The sequence below is a fragment of the Poromitra crassiceps genome (assembly GCF_964638095.1).
Source record: "Poromitra crassiceps genome assembly, chromosome: 21".
Lineage (NCBI taxonomy): Eukaryota > Metazoa > Chordata > Actinopteri > Beryciformes > Melamphaidae > Poromitra > Poromitra crassiceps.
In genome coordinates this window covers 26946438-26968707 of record NC_139638.1, presented here as the reverse complement: position 1 = coordinate 26968707, position 22270 = coordinate 26946438, and the positions used below count along the sequence as shown (strand labels likewise).

The 22270-nt window shown below is 44.6% G+C and overlaps 1 protein-coding gene across 1 annotated transcript in view; it reads left to right on the top strand.

The window, feature by feature from the left end:
• Positions 1-5369: 5369 nt before the first annotated feature.
• ermp1 (endoplasmic reticulum metallopeptidase 1) overlaps positions 5370-22270 on the top strand; it is a gene marked incomplete at both ends in the record, with an annotated part of 44808 nt that continues 27907 nt past the window's right edge. The window contains 6 exons of the mRNA XM_083657400.1: positions 5370-5662; positions 11537-11841; positions 18195-18322; positions 18494-18599; positions 19303-19449; positions 19667-19759. Coding sequence (XP_083513526.1) covers positions 5370-5662; positions 11537-11841; positions 18195-18322; positions 18494-18599; positions 19303-19449; positions 19667-19759 — 1072 coding nt within the window. The remainder of the gene's footprint in view (positions 5663-11536; positions 11842-18194; positions 18323-18493; positions 18600-19302; positions 19450-19666; positions 19760-22270) is intronic.

The window sequence follows — 22270 nt, the reverse complement described above, 5'->3', positions numbered from 1 at the left end:
GAAGAAGAAGAAGAAGAAGAATGGGAACACGCTGTATGTTCTTATACAAACGAGCGTTAGCAGTTTAATTCAGAGGAAGAAGAAGAAGACTCATGGTTCTCAATGGTTTAGCTGTGAAGCTAACGTTAGCTGTAAAGCTAGTGGAGCTTTGAAGGATAACGTTTGTAAAGTTCAGGAGGAAAAGTTCCTTTGACCGTGTAAAAACGAAAATGTCTAAAGTCCAGAAGCTGAGAGCTGTGGTGAAGCAGCGTCTAACTGCGGCTGTTGAAGATAAACTGCTGGACGCTGTGCGGTTACACAGAGAAGCCTTGCAACCAGACCTCCAGCAGCTGTTGGTAGAAGAGGATCCCGCAGAGCAGCAGGAGGACCCAGAGCCCCCACAAATTAAAGAGGAACTCTGCATCGGTCAGGAGGACCCAGAGCCCCCAAACATGAAAGAGGAACAGGAGGAACTATGGACCAGTCAGGAGGGAGAGCAGCTTCAGGAGGACCCAGAGACCCCACACATTAAAGAGGAACAGGGGGGACTATGGGCCAGTCAGGAGGGAGAGCAGCTTCAGGAGGACCCAGAGCTCCCACACATTAAAGAGGAACAGGAGGAACTATGGGCCAGTCAGGAGGGAGAGCAGCTTCAGGAGGACCCAGAGCTCCCACACATTAAAGAGGAACAGGAGGAACTACGGGCCAGTCAGGAGGGAGAGCAGCTTCAGGAGGACCCAGAGCTCCCACACATTAAAGAGGAACATGAGGACCCAGAGCATCCACACATTAAAGAGGAACAGGAGGAGCTCTGGACCAGTCAGGAGGCAGAGCAGCTTCAAGGGCTGGGGGAGGCTCATATCACCAAGTTCCCATTCACTGCTGTGCCTCTGAAGAGTGAATATGAGGAGGAGAAACCTCAGCCCTCACAACTTCATCAAAGCCAGTCTGCGGAGAACAGAGAGGCAGAGCCTCTAGCCAGCTGCTCAACTGAACAGATGAAAACAGAGGCTGATGAAGAGGGCTGTGGAGTATCAGAACCAGCCAGGAACTTATATCTTATATACTCATATCCAACTAGTAATTCACAACCAACTAGTGATGACAAAACTTCAGACTCTTCTGAGACTGAAGACAACGATGAGACATGGATGGAAAATAGTGAATCCCAGTCAGGTTTATACTCACAGAAAAACAGCGAAGTTCTTAGGAAGAAGCACTTCCGCTGCTCAGTTTGTTGTAAAGGATTTGGTGATGAAGCACACTTGAAGAGACACATGATAATCCACACAGGAGATAAACAATTTAATTGCTCAGTCTGTGGTAAAGGTTTTAGTCATAAAGGAGACTTGAACAGACACATGATAGTCCACACAGGAGACAAACCATTGTCTTGCTCAGTCTGTGGTAAAGGTTTTGGTCATAAAGCAAACTTGAAGACACACATGATGGTCCACACAGGAGATAAACAATTTAATTGCTCAGTCTGTGGTAAAGGTTTTGGTCAGAAAGGGGACTTGAAGAGACACATGATAGTCCACACAGGAGACAAACCATTTTCTTGCTCAGTCTGTGGTAAAGGTTTTGGTGATAAAGGAAAATTGAAGAGACACATGATAGTCCACACAGGAGATAAACAATTTAATTGCTCAGTCTGTGGTAAAGGTTTTGGTCAGAAAGGGGACTTGAAGAGACACATGATAGTCCACACAGGAGACAAACCATTTTCTTGCTCAGTCTGTGGTAAAGGTTTTGGTGATAAAGGAAAATTGAAGGCGCACATGATAGTCCACACAGGAGACAAACCATTTTCTTGCTCAGTCTGTGGTAAAGGTTTTAGTCATAAAGGAAACTTGAAGAGACACATGATAGTCCACACAGGAGATAAACAATTTAATTGCTCACTCTGTGGTAAAGGTTTTGGTCAAAAATCATCCTTGAAGGCACACATTATTGTCCACACAGGAGATAAACTATTTAAGTGCTCTCTCTGTGGTAACGGTTTTGGTTGTAAAGAAGAATTGAAGAGACACATGATAGTCCACACAGGAGATAAACAATTTAATTGTTCAGTCTGTGGTAAAGGTTTTAGTTATAAAGGAGCCTTGAACAGACACATGATAGTCCACACAGGAGATAAACAATTGAATTGCTCAGTCTGTGGTAAAGGTTTTAGTCATAAAGGAGACGTGAACAGACACATGATAGTCCACACAGAAGACAAACCATTTTCTTGCTCAGTCTGTGGTAAAGGTTTTGGTCAGAAAGGGGACTTGAAGAGACACATGATAGTCCACACAGGAGATAAACCATTTACTTGCTCAGTCTGTGGTAAAGGTTTTGGTGATAAAGGAGACTTGAACAGACACATGATAGTCCACACAGAAGACAAACCATTTTCTTGCTCAGTCTGTGGTAAAGGTTTTGGTCAGAAAGGGGACTTGAACAGACACATGATAGTCCACACAGAAGACAAACCATTTACTTGCTCAGTCTGTGGTAAAGGTTTTGGTCAGAAAGGGGACTTGAACAGACACATGATAGTCCACACAGAAGACAAACCATTTTCTTGCTCAGTCTGTGGTAAAGGTTTTGGTCAGAAAGGAGACTTGAAGAGACACATGATAGTCCACACAGGAGATAAACCATTTACTTGCTCAGTCTGTGGTAAAGGTTTTGGTGATAAAGGAGACTTGAACAGACACATGATAGTCCACACAGAAGACAAACCATTTTCTTGCTCAGTCTGTGGTAAAGGTTTTGGTCAGAAAGGGGACTTGAACAGACACATGATAGTCCACACAGAAGACAAACCATTTTCTTGCTCAGTCTGTGGTAAAGGTTTTGGTCAGAAAGGGGACTTGAAGAGACACATGATAGTCCACACAGGAGATAAACCATTTACGTGCTCAGTCTGTGGTAAAGGTTTTGGTGATAAAGGAAACTTGAAGGCGCACATGATAGTCCACACAGGAGACAAACCATGTTCTTGCTCACTCTGTGGTAAAGGCTTTACTCGTAAAGACATATTGAAGAAACACATGATAGTCCAACACACAAGTTAAACAATTTAATTGTTCAGTCTGTCTGTGGTAAAGGCTTTGGTCGTGAAGGAGACTTGAAAAGACACATTTTGGGGCGGCTGTAGCTCAGGAGGTAGAGTGGGTCATCCATTAATCGCTTTGGATAAAGGAGGTTGGTGGTTCGATTCCTGCCTCCTCCAGTCTGCATGTCAAAGTGTCCTTGGGCAAGATACTGAACACCAAATTGCTGTGTGTGAATGGGTGAATGTACCTACTGATTGTAGTCTATTGTCTGTGGAACTAATTGTAGTCTATTGTATTGGTTGATTTGTTTTGTGTAATAATCCAATTCATAGTGCAATAATTTATTGTGCAATAATTCAAAGTGTGTATTTTGTTTATTGTGTATTAATTCATAGTGTGTCTATTATATAGGGCATATATATTGTTATGCTTGTCTTTTAATTGCCTTTCTTTCGTTGTTTTTAAAAGCTGACTCAATGAGTTGCACACAATAATTCCCATAGCATACTGTTTTGGGCCTGTGCAAATGGCTTTGAATCTCTTGAATCTTGAATCTTAAACAGGCCTATTATTTCCTTGCTATCTCTATCGGTTACACTTGGGACAGGGTAATATTAGACATTAAAACAATAGGAAATCAGAAGGAGATGTTTTTGGATCAACTTAATTCCACCAGAAAAAGAAGAAAGAAAGAAAGATTATCAGTCAAATCAAGTCAGTCAAAGTTTATTCAAAGTGTGATATCACTTACAACAATGCAAGACAAAGAGACATAAAAACAATTTATATAAAAGTTAAACAAAACAAAACCACACAAATATAGTTCTTATAATTTAGTAGGACAATAGAAGAATACATCAAGAAAAATCAAATGGAAGCAGGATGCTATGGGGTCAGTGATTTTAAAAAAAATCTGTAAGCGTGCAGTTAAAACAGCAGAGATTCTTGTCACAAATTCTTGTCTGCGGAGTGTAATTTAACTTTAAGGGCAGTTGTTGCTCAAAAGGTCACTATTTAGTTGATGTTTTTCATCCTTTTCTTACTTGATCTGCTGTTCCCACTTGGCACCCCCAGTTGTTCTAGACATGCACTTTGAAGTGTCTATGTTGTTAACAAGTTGATCTGAACGATATTTAATACTTTAAACCACCTTGCAGGCAGTCAGTATCCCTTACATCCTTATCACATGACCCATCTGCCTTCCAGTCACACTAACAACCTCTCCAAGGGGCTTTGATGTCAGAGCACAGCAATGTATCATCATCATTTGTAGTGAGTGCGTAGCTTGAGTTTTGATCTTATTTTAGAGTTAAACATTAGCCTACTTTGAAGAATATTTGACATTTTGAAGCAAGAATTGGTATAGAATGCAGAATATATGGGCTTGATTGCTTTGAAAATGATATGCCTATTATGTGTCAGAGTCCGTTAACTTTGGGGAACTAAAATCCGACCCAGTTTCATAATTAGGAAGCTAAATCTTTTTATATTACTAGGCTAAAGGTATAATGGTTTTTGGTGTCTCAACACTTTTTCAGAAATAGCAAACATTGGAAAGTCCTGAAGCTGTACCAATGGTTGGTCAACGTGCATGGGGACCCCCAGGGGGGCTTCAGGGGGTTCCAAAGGGTCCCCATTAAATTGATGAATTGGTAAACTTCAGCATTATTTCATTTAAAAGTAGTTAGAGACTAGAATGACTGTTTTGATCATAGTTTCTCTATCTGTCTGTCTGTCTGTCTGCCTGCCTTTGTGTGTGTGTGTGTGTGTTTGTGTATGATGAGGAATTCAAAATTGAAACTAATTGCTCAGAAACTTCAAGAGGGTTAGGTTTGGGCAGTTATGGCAATCACTTATTTTGAGTCTTGAATTGTGAGATAGAAGGGAACTTCTGAGCAATTCTAAAGTTCCAAATTAGAATTTCTCATCATAAGAAATGAATGATTTGACACCATCATCCATATCAGATTAGTCTATATAGTCTACACAACTTTATTGCAGACACTTTCCAGACTCTGTGGCTGCCAAAAAAATGCAAATTATTTTGTCTAAATTCATGATGCTCGCATGTCAAATTATTTTTGGGATGCCTTTGGCTGTAAGCATAGCAAATTATATGCTTTATCTAGAAACGCACAATTGTTATGCTTAACTATACTAGTGGTGACACAATGTACTATTTTCTAGGCATGGTGACGTTTCGCTTTTGTATTGCTTTGCCTCTCCGCTTCCTGAACGCGAAGCAAGTTTGTCCCTCGGCGGCCTCCTTCGGTTGCTCTGTGAAAAGCGACGCCTGGGCGACGCTCTCGCAACTGATGTAGTACCCACACTGGAAGAGCAAAGATGGAGAGCGGCGACAACACCGCTATCAGGAGAATAAAACAAGCGTTCGGGACGGAGAACATCGCCTCCTCGCACCACGGTAATAACGACGTGGCCGCGGTCCAGTGCGGCAACAACGGCTACAGCAGCGACCCCAAGAAGAAGCCCGAAGTCAGCCTGTACCTGCTGCACGAGGCGGCGGCGGCTTCCTTGGTGTTTGTATTTATCTTGGCGCTGTGGGGGCTCGTGCATGTGTCGTTACAGCAGCTCGTCATTGGAAAGTCGACTGGCGAGTTTAACGCAGTGAGGGCCAGGTGAGTTTATGTCCGTTAACTAACGCTTCCTAACTGTCACTTTAACAACAGTCCCGGCGCAGCCTAACAGACCCGCCTAGTAACGACTACCGGGTGTCCCCTCCCCTCCCCACCCCACCCCACCCCACCGCCGAGGTAACTTCAGTCAGGTGTTTTAAGCTAGCGTTAAGTATACCCTAAATAACAAAGACAGGTACGCTTTGTTGTAGTTAGGGGCGTTTATGGTTCTGAGCTCGTAAGGTCAGACTCGTGGCTATTCTTTTTTGCAAATCCAGACTTCTATGTAAAAGCGCAGCGATGGCTGTAACTCACCCGAAAGAATATAGGAGGCAGCGGTTCAAAGTCTAGCCCCTAAACCTGTGTTCATTATGTTCTATTGGAAACAGTCTTCTTCTTCTGGTGCGACTGTTCAAACAAACCCAGAGAGAGAGTACCTCACATCTGCTGCACTGATGTTGCTTTACCCCCCTCATGACTTGGTCATCAACATAATACTGTCTCTCTGTACATAGATATGTCATTGTCCTGCTACTCCGTCTGAGCTCTGAGTGGGATTAGCAAAGCAAACTACTTTGCATAGAGGGGTTATTTATTATTTTAATATAGAGAGACCTGCTGATTTTCAGTCTGGAGGGAAAACGGGTAGTCAAAGGTCAAATTACTGCTAAAATAGTGTAGAATTTACAATGACAGGCCTTGCACTGCATGACGACTTGTCAGATTGAGAAAGAGATATGCATTGTCCACACACAGTGGACTATATGGTAATATACAGGTAATATACAGCTCCTCTGACATGCAGGTAACGACACTGTAGTGTGGAAGCTATTGTATTGTCGGACGTTGGGAAAGGAAGACTAATCACACGCACATTCTCATGTGATTTCCCCATAGGCCGACTCAAACGAGGTTTTTACTACATGTGAGTTTTGCTTTTGACTTGAAGTTCTCTAAAAGGTAGGAGTTGCAAAGTAGCGCAGAGACAGGGTCACATTCATATTTGAGGATAGTGAGTGTTTTTAAAGGTTTGTGGATGGATGGCCTCATACTCATTTTCATCACTGTGATGATGTGATGCGTGGTTTTTGATGCCATGCTGACTGATGAGGGCCTGTGTCCACCTAGCGTCTTTTCATCAGCTCCGGCGTCTTTTTTCAGTTGTTTCCAATGGGGGGAGAGCGTATGCGGGCGCACACGGACGTCTAGAGAAAGTGCGCTGCGCCCAGCGTCTATTTTCAGAGCGCTCCAGCGTTTTTGTGCGCCCGACTCCCAGCGCTTCCAGCTGAAAATATTTTAACTTTTCAGAAAGACGCTGGTGTCGGGTGCTCCTTTTCTGGCTACTAATCATATGGAGAAACTATCGCAACAGAGACAGAAAGGCTCAATTGTGGGAGCAGATTGGCTAGACACTTGATATTTCTGGTGAGTGTTGAGCTAAATCACTGTATGTGTGTTGTTTGCTAATGTTAGCTGTCAGCTATCAAGCTACTACCGCACTGAACTAACGTTAGTTTCAGACTGCTTCCTTGTATATTGTGCGCTGGGATCAGCGCCCCCCAGCGCACTCCCAGCGTTTAAAGGTTGGAAAAAGATGCTAGGTGGACACAGGCCCTCAGAGGCTACAACATTAATAGGTGTAGGTGGGGATGTGCCTATACACGGTATCACCAACACTGCAATCTTCGCTGAATTTAATTTGTGGCATTTTTTGAAGTCCTGAAGTGTAACATGTAATGAGGGCTTAGAAGCCATGTGTCTGACCAACTGTCTTATTTGTCCCCCATGATGAAATTGGGGAAGGGACTATAGACTGGCCCCAGTCTGTATGTCTTTCCGCCCGTCCATCACGCACAATTGTGTCTTTTGACTGACCAAGACCTTAATGGATAATGGATACAGACGGTCTCTGTGGGAACGCCCACAATGCGTCACCTCCGTTTAGGACTGTCGGGGAAAACGACAGAAAGGAGTTGTTGTGACAGTCAGGCCCCCCCCCCCCAAATTAAAAATGACATTAATTGGCCTGGGGGAGGCACTGCAACGTTTAATTGTCTGTATGTCATGCACAATATATGGGACATTGCTGATTGGATTTAGCCAAAATGTAGGTGACATTCTGCCATCTTCAAAATTGTACTGATTGGACGGATTGGCCTAAGGGGTTAGATTAAACAATTTGTTTAATTGTCTTTATATCAATCAACTCTACATCATTCATGGGGGATGGCAAGTTCAACATGTCCACTCTTTACCTGTTTGGTGATTGACTACTCTGGTGGGCCTCGTCATCACCAAGAATTAGCCCATGTACAGTATATGTGGCCTTGCATCATGCTGTGTTGTCAACAACCTGTAGTGTGGAAGAACACACTCGATCTCTGTGGATTGCTGATTCCTGGAGGAACCAATGTACTCATCACTCCCTGAATGACTCCGCTGGGAACTTCCCAGGTCTGAGGATCCACCCTCACATCAGACACCTCCTACTGGGACGTGAGCCGCTCCTGCTCAATCAAGAAGTCCCAATTAAGGAATTTATTCTTGGATCTTCTAGCTGAAAAAGTGAACTCCTAAGACTGTGACATTATGACCAAGCCACTCTGTGTGGTGCAGACACTCGGAAAACAGACACAGAACCAGACTGTGAGGGAGGGTGTTACACCCTCCCTCACAGTCTGGTGAGGACCAGACAACCTCACCAGACTGTGAGGGAGGGTGTTAGGAGTCCTAACACCCTCCCTCACAGTCTGGTTCTGTGTCTGTTTTCGGAGTGTCTGCACCACACAGAGTGGTTGATTAGGAGTCATAATGTCAGAGTGAAGAAAGGGACAGGAAGGCCTGTCACAGAAGAACCTGCATGGGCAACCACCTGCTCCAGAAAACATTCCCCTGGGAGATCCTTCCAGGTCACTGAAGTCCAAGACCCGTCGCAGAAGCTCAAGAGCTGCTTTCAAAACAGCATGTCATGTCACCCTGCTTAACCAACCAACCCTCCAAAGACCTCCATGATACACCCACATAGGCCCTTGGTTCTTACAGCCCCTCCATGTAGTTGAACTTGATAGTAAACTTATTGTTGCTGCTTAGTGTCTTTAGTAATTATTTGCTTTTACTGAGCATTGAGGAGCATTGTTTACATAATCATGAAATACTTCAAATGTTGGAACTATGTCATTTTAGCCTTAGGAATTATGTCAATGTTACAAAGTTCTCAGAGGTTCGCTGTTGCTTTTCAAACCACTCAGGGCACCAGTGCCACCTCCACACCCACAGTTCAGGGCACCCGTGCCACCTCCACGCCCACAGTTCAGGGCACCAGTGCCACCTCCACGCCCACAGTTCAGGGCACCCGTGCCACCTCCACACCCACAGTTCAGGGCACCAGTGCCACCTCCACACCCACAGTTCAGGGCACCCGTGCCACCTCCACGCCCACAGTTCAGGGCACCAGTGCCACCTCCACGCCCACAGTTCAGGGCACCAGTGCCACCTCCACGCCCACAGTTCAGGGCACCAGTGCCACCTCCATGCCCACTGCTCAGGGCACCCGTGCCACCTCCATGCCACGCCCACACCAATGGAGTGTGTGGGAGAAAGTAGAGTCAGCTGAAAACACAGCTGGTGTGGCTGTGCTCTCTGGACAGATTCAGGTTTCGGGCCGGGCCAGTACCCGACGGTCTGAATGCTTCTATTTACAGCAGACTGACAGACTGAGCATGCCCGTGCTGCTTTGGGTTTGTGTCTGCTTTTTGATTGATGCGTTTCCATCCCTGGTTTTTAAGACGGTTTTCTCTCCCCCCCCCCTCTCTCTCTCTCTCTCATTCACACAGTGTGGAATCTTTCATTTTGGGGCCTGTATATTCACTCGGAAGGAAAAATGTGTGCACTTTAATGAACTTTGTGTTTGGGCAGGCTAAGCTAAGCTAGCCATTTGGCTAAACGCGCAGGAACAAGGTGAGAGGTGCTGGACTGACTGATCCACTGGCTGTGGTCAGGGGGATGGTCACGGCTCACCTCAGGATTGAGTACATGTACTATGTCATGAATAATGATGTTGAGGATGTTAGACTTTGGGGAGAGAGATCAGGGCAGGGGGTCCAGTCTCTTGTCCTTGTCTTGTCAGTGTGCAGACAATAAAAAAAAAAAAAATTAATATCAAAGTTATTGGAGTGCTGTCCTGGAGTAATTCCTTTCTGTGACATTTTGGAGGGTTCAGCACAGAAAGTATTGAGGGTTGAGCGCATTCTTCTGGTATTTTTTCATCGTCCTCAGTGAAAATGTATCAATTGATGCACATATGTTTCTCATAGGATGATAAACTTTACGCAGCTCTTTATTTTCTGTGGAGCAGTGCTGCTAGTGGTCGAAAAAGGTGGGTAGCCTAAATTATAAATGTTTTCTCGCGTGTCGTGCCGTTATAGAAAAAGGTGGATAAGTAAACTTCAGTCGCCCATATGCCATACTATATGAGACTACAACAACTGAAACTGAATCATATCCCTATAATATCATTTTATTCTTATCATCATCATCATCATTGTTTATTTTGTGGTGTGATCTTTGTTGTTTATTTTGTGGACTTATTTGTATGTACCAAGCTATCCCAGCAAGCAAAATTACATCATCATGAAGTTCATTCAGCAACTTTATACGTATAAAATATGTCCAGATTAACAATTATGCAACATAAAAATAAACACTATCCGGGGGTTTGAACCCAGGTCTGCCATGTGGAAGGGCAGTTTCATTCAAACCTGAATCCAGAGGAATTGTTTGTTTTGGTCAGAGCCTTGATGACAAGAGAGAGGAACGGAGTGGAGGAGAGGGGGAGAAAGAGAGAGAAATAGTAGAGCGAGAGGGTGGCATTGGCATTCCATGCAGTGCTGCGCTCTCAAACGGTCCGAGCCTCCGTGGCAGTGTGCTTGTAAATAGGGGGTACGAATAGCATTTGCCGCGCAGCAGCACGGCTATTCATACCCGGGTACGAATAGACACTGTTTTTTTTTATCCCGTGGGTGTGTGCGGCGAGGGGCATTGAGTTTGTTGAGTTTTTGGCGTTGTTAGGTCGCTCTGTGTTTAGGATAAGTTGACTGTTCATTAAAGGAACATCAAAAGTCAGTCTCACACACACACACACACACACACACACACACACACACACACACACACACACAGAGTGATTCACTGTCTGAAGCAGTGAAAATGACAATAACATGGAACTGCAGAAAAATGTGTATTCACCTTATGTAGCCTCCACCCATAGGTTGAGGCAATGTCTCGTCATAGACGCTGGGTTAGCTGCCTCAGCCTGGCTGGGGGCGGGGTCAGGGTGGGGTAAATCCCCCGTTCTATCCATTCAGCAAAGTTAGAATTTAGCTGATAGCCCAGCCCAGGCAGACACGATCGGGGATTCAACCAGCGCAGTAAACGCACATCTGAGCAGACGTCTTGTGTTCTGCTCTAGAACCCCCAAACCTGTAGTTTAGAGCCGCAGCACCGTCCTTTAGTGAGTCAGCCCATTGGGATATATCGGCGGTTTTACCCCACTCGCGCGCCTCGAACTAGTCTGACTCACCACTGGTCCAACCTAGTTTGACTCACACTATGAGTCAGACTAGGTAGGTTGTAGGTTTATGAGTACCCAGGAAGTGTAAACACAATCAGAACTTCCGATTTGTATTTACATTTCCTGTTAGTCTCTCAAGCAGATGACGGTATCTTCTACATAAGGTGAATAAGATGTTGTCATTGATTGAAAAAGTGTGCTACTTTTGGTAGTTTAACAGGACCATGATGTTGTCTCTGCCTCTCTCTCTCTCTCTCTCTGGACCTTCCTTTCCAACCTTGCCCGCCCCGCACACACAACCTTACTAGGCGGCACTTGGAACGCATAACCAGCGTGGGCCCGCGACCAGTGGGCAGCCGGGAGAATGAAGTCCTGACGGTGGACTATTTACTGGAGCAGATTGAGCACATCAGGGTAGAAAGTGCAGCGGGTCCCCACCGGCTCACCGTGGACGTCCAGCGTCCCACCGGCTCCTTCTCCATTGACTTTCTCGGGGGCTTCACCAGTTTCTACGACCGGGTCACCAACATCGCTGTCAAGATCGAGCCCAAGACCGGCGCGCAGCATCTGATGCTGGCCAACTGCCACTTTGACACAGTGGCCAACAGTCCAGGTAGGAGAACATGCCTCTTTCCTCACTGGCTAAACTTCCAATCTATCGACGGGTACATGGATTTATATCAAATATATTGTTTGTTTTCACTTGTATGCCACAGTTTCCAGCTGCTCGAGCCCAGTGATTCTCAACCCTTTTCATATCAAGGACCGCTAATTTAGGCCACATTAGGGAATCACTCAATGAGATTTTTGCAGTGTTTTGGAATGTTCACTCATTCACTCACTCACTCACTCACTCTTCCTCATGTAGTGTTTATGATATAGTGAACTATATGGGTAAAGCTGTGTTCACACCGAGATATTTATTTTTCTCCCTGTCGCTCGATTCAACCCTCGCTCTGTCGCCGTTTAAATCGCTCCGCAAACCGGGAGCGCACTCGGGCCGAGGTGTTCGTACTCAGAGCTCGGAGGGAGGGAGAGACTATTTGTGCACAATTGGCAGCACCCGTGTCGGCCCGCTGATAGATGTGGGCGGGGTGCAGCGAGAAACGAGGGAGATGTTCACTGTCAAGAAACAAGCAGCACACAGCTCTAACGTTAGACAGGGTGAAAACACAAACAACACAACTGTGTTTTCCCCAGATGCAAGAATGAATAAATACTCCGGGGTTACGGCAGCCAATCAGCGTTAAGCAGCAAGCGACTGTTGGCAGCGAAATTTCGCTCGAGTTGGGATATTTCATCTCGGGCGCCGAGGGAATTTTCGCGATATCGCTCTGTCTCTGTCGTTGAGACGCCCAGCGATGTTTCTCCCGGGCGAATATACGCTCAATCGCTCGTTTGCATTGACTTTGTATGTAAACTCGATGCCAGCGAAAAACTTTAAATAGGTCGGTGTGAACGCACCTTTACAATCAAAAAAATAAATAAAAAAATCTACGTCGCCCTGCTTCCTTTGGTAAACACGGGTACATTCGATGTTCACTACAAAGTGCAGTGCATTGTGGGTATTTTATAGTGGACTATATCGTGAATCAAAATAACAGTTGAGAATTTGGACACTAGTAAAAAAAAATGGCGAACCTTTTTCACTCTCCATGAGTTTGCGTCCCTGTGTCAGCGCCAGCAGAACGTCCAGCAACAACTGATGTCACGGGTGTTGAATGTCCATTCAGAATGCCACCGTTTTCTCCAGGAAGACATCAATGATGAGATGCTTGTGATGAAAACCGTTTCTTCTTCTTCATCAGCATCTTCTTCATCATTTTCCGAGTGATCTCGAGCGCTTCTTGTAGCCAACCACAAACCACCACATTGTGCCGGGGAAGGTGCTTAGAGGGATAAATGGATCGTATCTAGATATTGCGTTACAGTATAATAACATTAGTAGCACATTTACTGTATTCAGTCATCACACATTTTTGTCTGGTTTTAATTCAGGAATTTTTCACAGGTCTCCGGTCTCCACACCCCTAGAGTCCCTTGCAGAGAACAGCTCTCCGCGTACACACACATGTGACACACGCACGCACACACAAGCAAGCTACAGTAAATTGATCCCAGAGGTGTTGGAACAGGAAAGCACACAAACACCACTGCCCAGCAACCCTGTGCTCTGATTAGGAGGAATTCAAAACACGTACTGGGTAATGCATTGTCTTGGACACGTTATTGAAGAGGTTTGTGTGCAGTGCACAATGCATATATGCGTGAATGTGGTTGGATAATGGTGCTCACTACATAACATGGAAAATTGACTCCAGAAAAAGAATCAGTTTTGACTTTTTCCATCTTAAAGCCATAGTGTGCACACACAGGTAGGTGCACACACAGGTACTGTAGGTGCACACAGGTAGGTGCACTTGCTGATTTGTAGTTAATGCATCTGTGCATCACATTTTCTGAACTCTCACAGCGCCGTGTCTTTTATGGAGGAGGGGGGGGGGTCAAAGATTAGTCTGTCTTTTGACAATAAGTGGCAGTGACAGCAGCATGAATGGTACCCAGGCCTCCAGTGAACAAGCCCCTCCCCCTCACCCCCACTGTTAACACGTCCAATCCCAAAAATCCGGAGCACATGATTCTCTCTCCCTCCGTCTCAGCTGCCATCTCTGTTCTGTTCTGGGTGTTTTTTCTCTTCTTATTCACTTGTGGTTAAACCGTGTTCCTCACCACCACTATAGCCTGTCTAATCCTCCTGCATCACATGCCTCCTCTACTGCACCACTCTTTTCTTTCATTCGCTCAATTTCTCTTTTTTCCTTTCAGCTTTCAGGTGGAACAGAGTCGGGTCTTTCCCGGGTTGTTGCATTCCACACGTGTTTCACATAATTCTAAACGGCGCCGACTCACTTCGTTCTTGTGTATATATGATCAAAGTGTACATTAGAGTCGTCAGCTGAGGTTTTCTTATCTCAAACTCTGCCATTGGGTCAGGACCAGGACAGTTGGGTGTAACGTGGGTGAAGATAAACTACCGTAAATTCCGGACTATAAGCCGCACCGGTGTATAAGCCGCACCTGCAAAGTTGACTATTTTTTTCTTATATAAGCCGCACCGGACTATAAGCCGCGGGTGTTTTAATGTTTTTTTTTTTTTTTTTTTTTGTGTTTTAATGTTTAACTCATTGAGTGCCAAGGACGGACATGTTCGTCATTTCAAATAGTAACGTAGAGTGCCAAGGACGGACATGTTCGTCAATTGCGTTTTTTGACGGTGGGGCGTCGATCAAAGCCTTCTGCCTCTGATGTACAAATATTATAGCTATTGGATGTGTCTAACCTATTTTACAGAACCCTTAGGTGGCGACAGTGCTCTCCACATAACAGAAAGGCAAGGAAAAAACAAAGAAGAAGTCGTTATGGAAACGGAAATCGCATCGCATCCGTATGCATCGATATGCTGAAGCACGTTACTGCAGCTGTGCCTGCAGCAGCCAATCTGCTCCCACAATTGAGCCGCTCCGTGTCGGTTGCGACAGCAAATCCGCACATCCACACCGTGGAGTTGTTATTATGCTCAACTGGAAGCATCGTTGCCGGTGACAAACACACGCGGAACGCTGTAAAAAAGCCTGGCTGTCCGCACCCTTCACTGTGCGCACAGCAAACTCAGCAGAGAGCCACCACAGACAGGAGGAGGAGTGTGCAGTTGAGGCGAGGCGGGGCGGGGCGGGGCGGGGGGGGGGGGGGGGCACGCAGAGCAGCACGCAACACCCAGACAGACCCAGGCAGCAGGACAGGATTGACAAACGCAAGCCAGAATATCCGATGCCCACCAGCAGCAAATCAAAACCAGCAAGAAGCTGCAACCAGCAGCGCACGCAGGGGCCAGCGCTGCTGGTTGTAGCTAAAAATATTATTCTGCCAAACAAAATTCCCTGGCCTAAACTGTTTTATTGAAGGAAATTATTTTTGAGGTGTGACTACATTAGAAAAGATTAGCTTCAGAGTCAGTGATGTGCTTGAAATGATTAATTTCACAAAAGGCCAATTATCTCAGCTTCTAGAAAAAAAATGCTATTTTTGGATGAATCAAGCTATCTTCTCCGGCTCATAACTAAAGAACGGAAAATGGGATCAATAAACTTTTTTTTGCAGATGATAGAATAGAGTCTCATCGTTCTTTGTGCGTGTTCAGTGTTTACATAGTAATATCACACAATATTCTGTGGGCCTCGAGAAATCACTGAAAACGCTCTGAAACTCTGGCACTGGGAGCGTCCGTTCTCCAAAAGTGGCTGGCACTCAATGAGTTAATTACCATATGTAAGGGTTCATGCACAGAGGGGATTGTTTGAGGAAGCTCCCATTTATTAACATTTCAACAAAACAACATAACACAACACCACCTGTGTTATTTACAGTGCACACAGTGTCATACAGTGTCATACAGTGTGGTGAAAAGAGGGCAAGAGAGGAAATTAAAACAGAAGTGGATTTATAGTTAGAAAGAGTGCTAAAAAAGAGAGATATATATATATATTTTTTTTTTTTTTTTTGGAAAAAATCCATAGATAAGCCGCACCGTTATATAAGCCGCAGGGGACAAAAAAAGGCCAAAAAACGGGGAAAAAGGTGCGGCTTATAGTCCGGAATTTACGGTATGTGGATTAGGGCTGTGAATCTTCACTGGCCTCACGATTCGATTACGATTCCGAGGGCTACGATTCGATTACGATTATCGATGCATCTCGATGCATCTTAAATCGATGCATCACTTTTTTCCGCAATACATAAATACAATAAAAGTGCATTTGGAATTGCATTGTATTATGATCCATAATTAAAATAAACAACTGCATGTACTTCCATTATCTTTTATTTGATTATATATATATATATATATATATATATATATATATATATAAAAATCTATTTTAAAATATATATATATACACATATATATATATATATTTTAAAATAGATTTTTGACATTTGTGAATCGATGCAGAATCGTGCAGGTCCGCATCGCGATGCATCTTATAATCGATTATTTTTGACACCCCTAATGTGGATGCACAGTCACATGTTTACGACTTTGTAGGTATAGAGTGGCAAAGTCACGCCCTCTTTTGTGTTAGGCATACGCACCAAGGGATTTGATCCACCATACAGTTTTCCATGGACATTTTGTAAAATGCTTGTAAGAAAGTTTCTTTGTCAAACCAAATCAGGAGAGACCATAATTAAGAGCATGTACTCTGATCAAAAATTGCTGCATTTTTTCCAATCTTATTTTAAGTTTTGGTGTGAGTTAAATGTTATCTAGTCTCCCTAATTCTAAATATAGCTGAATCGTTTGGTTTGACCATGTAAAACTTGTTTTTATAGACATTTTACAAAATGTCTATGGAAAAAAGAATGGCGGATGAAATCTCCTGGTGCATATGTCTAACCCGGAAGAGGGTGTGACTTTGGCACTCTGCACTGCAGGTCCATGTGAGCTCAAACAGTAAGCCAAGGCACCCAGCAAAGGACATCACAGTTCACAATGTAACGGTTATATTATAGGGCCTTTTCACGGCAACAGTTTGGAAGTGTTAAAGCAGGTGGCAAAGCAGGAAGTAAAGCAGGTGTATCCAATAACATTAATCATTGTTCCATTCACATGTTCCAGTGCCAGGGCCCTCATTAATGTTATTGGTTACACCTGCTTTACCACCACAAAACAGTTGCTTGTTGCGTTGTGTGTCCAACACAACAAACAAAACGATCTCACCCTAAACTTTCCTGACAAAAGAAAAGAAGTCAAGTTGAAAGAAAAGACAAGGCTAACTCCTAACCGGAAATCATCAGAAAATGTATTTACAAAAAATAGGGCTTCTCACTCCTATGGACTGCTACTTTAGTTTTAAATATTTACAGTGCACAATGACTTACAAATCTGCAAGTTTAAAAGTCAGCCAACACATTTTACTAATGATCTTTAAAGTCTGAACCCACTAAATTACTCACGAATACTATCAGCTAACACACAACTCGAAGCTTCGGCAGGGCAGCCTCCATTGTTGGAAATGGGAGCGAGAGAGGGGGCAGAAGGTTGGCATTAGCTGGTGTTTAAATCAGCCGCGTTAGCCAATCAGCCAACAGCAATCCCGTCACCTGAGCCAATCAGGCAGAACACCACCTGTATCTCATCACACACACTTGAATGCACACTGAGGAGAGAGAGAGCTGTCAACACAGATGACAACTAATTAGAGATGGAGTCTGGCCAATTAATTCAATTTTGAGATCATGGGCGTTGGCCGATGCCTGGCCGATAAATATTTGCATGTCTGTCTGCTCTTGACTGGAACTGAACCATAGACTAAACACAGAGATGCTGCCTACTGTGTGCACTACAGTAAAAAAATAAAATAATAATAATTGTATGTATTTACAAATTTTTGTTCTCTCAGCGGATCTGCTGTTGTGCAATTTTTTTTATTTTTTTGTGCAAAGTTTACTTTACCTGTGGACATTTAGTTGGTACTTTTTTTTAAAATAAGTACACTGCAGACAGAGTGCAGATCTACTTAAGCAAACAGACAGTTACATTAAGTGGTAATAAATGTTAATTTAAGTTAAGCAATTTTGTCTCTCAGTTGTTGTATTTGATCAGATGCAAAAACAACAACAAAAAACAAACATGATATGGCATTATATATCGGCCATTGGCTGCCCTGCTCTCTAAATCTCGGCATCAGTCATTGAAAAATCCATACGGGTCGACCCACACAACAAATCACCAGGCAGAACAGGCAGCTAGGAGCTCACATGGCTCTGAAATCAGAGGGTTTTTAGTACCTTGACACACGTCTCCCCTGTCTGTCCTAGGTGTTTTTCAGTACCTTGACACACGCTTCCCTGTCTGTCCTAGGTGTTTTTCAGTACCTTGACACACGTCTCCCCTGTCTGTCCTAGGTGCCAGTGACGATGCAGTGAGCTGTGCAGTGATGCTGGAGGTACTTCATTCTCTAGCCAACCTGTCTACTCCTCTTCACCACGGAGTCGTCTTCCTCTTTAACGGGGCAGAGGAGAATGTCCTGCAGGTAAACATAGAGAGAGAGAGACACACAGATGCTGTGGACTTTTATATGGCTGTTTATTAACTTGTCTCTCTCCACACCACTTAGCATTGTCAGTTCCAATTCTGTTGATACCTTCCTCTACCTTGCTTTCCTGTTTGTTTCTTACTCTCTCTCTCTCCAACCCTCCATCAGGCCAGTCATGGTTTTATTACCCAGCATCCCTGGGCCAAACAGGTGCGAGCCTTCATCAACCTGGAGGCTGCCGGTGTCGGGGGCAAGGAGGTTGTCTTCCAGACAGGTACTAACTACCATACTGTCTCTCTGACGTCAGCATATAGTTCCTCCCAGAGCCGTGTAGATAGAAGAGTCGCCACATCTCCATTCACTCCAATGGACCGTTTTTTTTACTCTCAAGAGTTCCAGGAACTAAGGTCCTGGATTAAGCAGCACTGTCGAGTTGCAGCAAAATGGACAGTTTGTGTTGTACTTTGAAAAAAAAAATATATATATTTTTTAGAATCAAATTGTACATTATCAGCTTTATTTTAAGCATTCAAAAGTCACGCGAGACCCCTTCCTGGCTGTTCATTGGCTAATGAGTCACGCATTTTGGCCCTCCGCTGACGCCACTCTCTCTCTCTAAATCGCTCTGGTTCTTCCTAATCCCGGTGATAGACACAGGCTGAACTGTGCCATTATATACCCAATGCTGCCCTTACGATTCCAGCTCAGCCATTTAGCTTGTGGCTAGCTGCTGCTGCTGCTACTGCTGCTGCTGACAATCTGATTAATGTTTCACTGAGGTTTCCATTTCATTGCCATTTTAGGCATTTAGCTGATGCACTTATCAATAGTGACTTACAAAGACTGCAGTATTTGAACACAGCCAGCAGCAAAGTGTCAGAGACCTTGTGCCCTGACAATACTCCTGTGACCATGTATTGACTGTTCTTGCTATCTGACAAAGACTTGCTAAAGTGACGTGTCAAATGTCCCACCAGGTCCAGAGAACCCATGGCTGGTCCAGGCCTATGTCCATGCTGCCAAACACCCCTTCGCCTCTGTGGTGGGACAGGAGGTCTTTCAGAGTGGCATCATCCCCTCCGACACGGACTTCCGCATCTACAGGGACTTTGGCAACATCCCAGGTACTGCCTGCCTAACAAAGCCTCTGGGACTGTGACAGTAACACAAGGAGTCTGTGTGTCCAAGTCCCAACAGAATACAAGTGACCGTAGATCTACAAAGCTTTTAATATATCTGTTTCCTTTGTTTTTGTTTCTCCTCTTTTGTCTTCTTCTTCTTTCTCTTTTTGCTATTTATCTGTCTATCTCCGTCTCTCTGTGTGTTTGCGTGTTTGCACAGGGATTGACCTGGCTTTCATTGAGAATGGTTACATCTACCATACCAAGTACGACACCGCCGACAGGATCCTGACGGACTCGATACAGAGAGCCGGTACACACCCACACCCACACAATACACCTGTACCTAGATGTGCTCAACTTGGCATGGTCTGCATTGTATGCATTGTTTCCCCTACCATTCTACAGCAGTGATTCCCAACCAGGGGTGTGTGTACCCCTAGGGGTACTTGAGCAGCTTGCAGGGGGTACTTGGAAAGATTTGAGATTACAATTGACTTCCAAAATGATTTAAATATATATATGGCATTCCAAGTCATTTCATAAGCCCAATGTTAAAATGGTACGTCCGCGCTGCAACTATTCCCCCTGGCAAGTGTCAACTGCTATGCTGATAAATGGCTCAAAAACATTCAGTTGCTGTCGCTCCAGAAACAGGTTTGGGGGGCCTGGTGACAAAAGGGAAAAAAAGGCCAAGCCCAAACACCAGCAGTTCAGTGAAACAAATATTTTGTATGGATTTACTTGTTTGTCTGCATTTCAACTAAAAGTTAAACAACAAATTTAGGAGAATCATCAACACGCATGAGTGAGGGGGTACTATTGGCATGGAAAAACAGCTTAAGAGGTACATATGACATAAAAGGTTGGGAACCACTGTTCTACAGAACACCCGCCAGGCCCAAAAAAAAAGAGCAAAACATTTTTTTATTTTTTTTTATTTTTTTAGATTTCCCCCTAAACTTTATGGCATATTATTACAATACAACAATACTAGTGTTGACGGTAATAGAAGATGCCAAATCATTCAAAACAATAAGCATTTTGCTTTTAGGAGCATTGTGCCAGCGTGCAGCACTGTTCCAAAACGTGTTGTCGTTGCCTGGGAAACGCACATCCCCATAATACAACTGTTCGCATCGCATCCCATATTAGTATGATGATACTTGAGATGCCATTGCCAACATAGATGCGAACAGGTTAGCTAAAAGTTTAGCGTCGCCAGCGAGGGCCCCCCACCGTTGCGGCCGGGGTACGTTTCGAAATCCCTCCAGGCCTGAAAAATGTTCTAGGGGGAAACACTGGTATGTGCATTGTGCACCGTAATGACCTTTTTGAAAGGTCAGTCTTCAAATCCCACAATATATATCTGGCCTATGAATGGGTCTTGATGTTCCTCCCGTGAGCAGCACCAGCCATTGCAGGAGTCATCGCTGCAGCTGGTCGTTGGTGGGCGTGTCAGTCTTATCGGTCAAGGTGAGAGCGGTCACTGGCACTGCAGCACACTAGGTCGGTGTAGCAGGAGTACCACCTGCCAGCGTCGTGAAGGAGGGGCTGCATTTCTCTGTCCGGACGCTTGTGCAAACACAAACAGACACACACTGCGTTTCTCCTTTCCCCCCCACTGCCCGATTTCAGAGTGGTCAGCACTCTGAGAACTGAGGAATACACGCACACGCACACACACACACATGCACACACACACACCACATAATTTTACTGCTGCACTTGTCCTCATTTAACTTATGATGTTTGTGGCTGATTTGCTTTGCTCGGGCTTAGCAGTGTCCAGTCTGTCACTGTCAGCGACTCAGCAGTAAAAATGTGAGACAATCCTTGCTGTGCTGTGCTGTGCTGTGCTGTGCTGTCTCCCTCAGCAGCTACCTCAGACACATCACGGGCTGACCTCGACACCCAACACCCAACACAGCCCCACCATCCCCCCCTCTCCCTCCCTCCCTCTGCCTCCTCGCTCTGGAAACCCACTGAGAAGCGCGTGCATTATTAGAGAAAGACCCAGAGAGGCTGTTTTCACTCTGTGAAGAAGAAAAGCGTATGCTGTGTTAAGGTGGAGAGGTGTTACAGTCTGTTTGGGGGGGGGGGGGGGGGGGAAGGTAGGTCTGCTCTGTTAGCGGTCTGCGTTATCGTTTGTGATGATGATGATGATGAACACAGCAGGCTCGGCCTGACACGGCTATTTACAATCTCCCTCCCACTTCATCATAGTTCAGCATCTGCTTTGTGTCAGGCTGCTAAGCTAGCATTGTTCTGCACTGCAGCTGCACCGTAGCTACAATCTTAACGTAGCCTGGATCCCCATCTATTTTTAAAGATACTATTATGTACAGTAGATAGAGAAACGAGGGCATTGCCAACATAACCCGTTATTGTGTTAACCTGGATTAACATTCAGATTATTATTTTTTTATCTCGTGATCATTTTGCTGTTTCGTGGTTCAACTGGGAAAGGATTAGGTAAGACACAAAGCAGAGCCATGTAGTAAGGCACAAAGTAGTAAATCCCTGATAAACGACTGAATGTAGTACACTAGTACTGTGTGACCACAGTGAGCCTGGCAGTCAGGAGAACAATGGACCTTTGTCTAGCCTGTGTGTGTGTGTGTTGTCAACTGTGCCGATATGCAGGCAGCAGCACTACAGATAAGAGACACGAAGCTTGGAGGAACTGCACACACAGTAGCAAAAATGTGGCGCCTCAGGGCACAGAAACCTACAGTGACCGTTGTCTGATCCTTCATATAGCTAGACTCCATGATGCCTCGTGTTCCTTCATTCAACATCGTGCTTGTACTACAATTGGCTA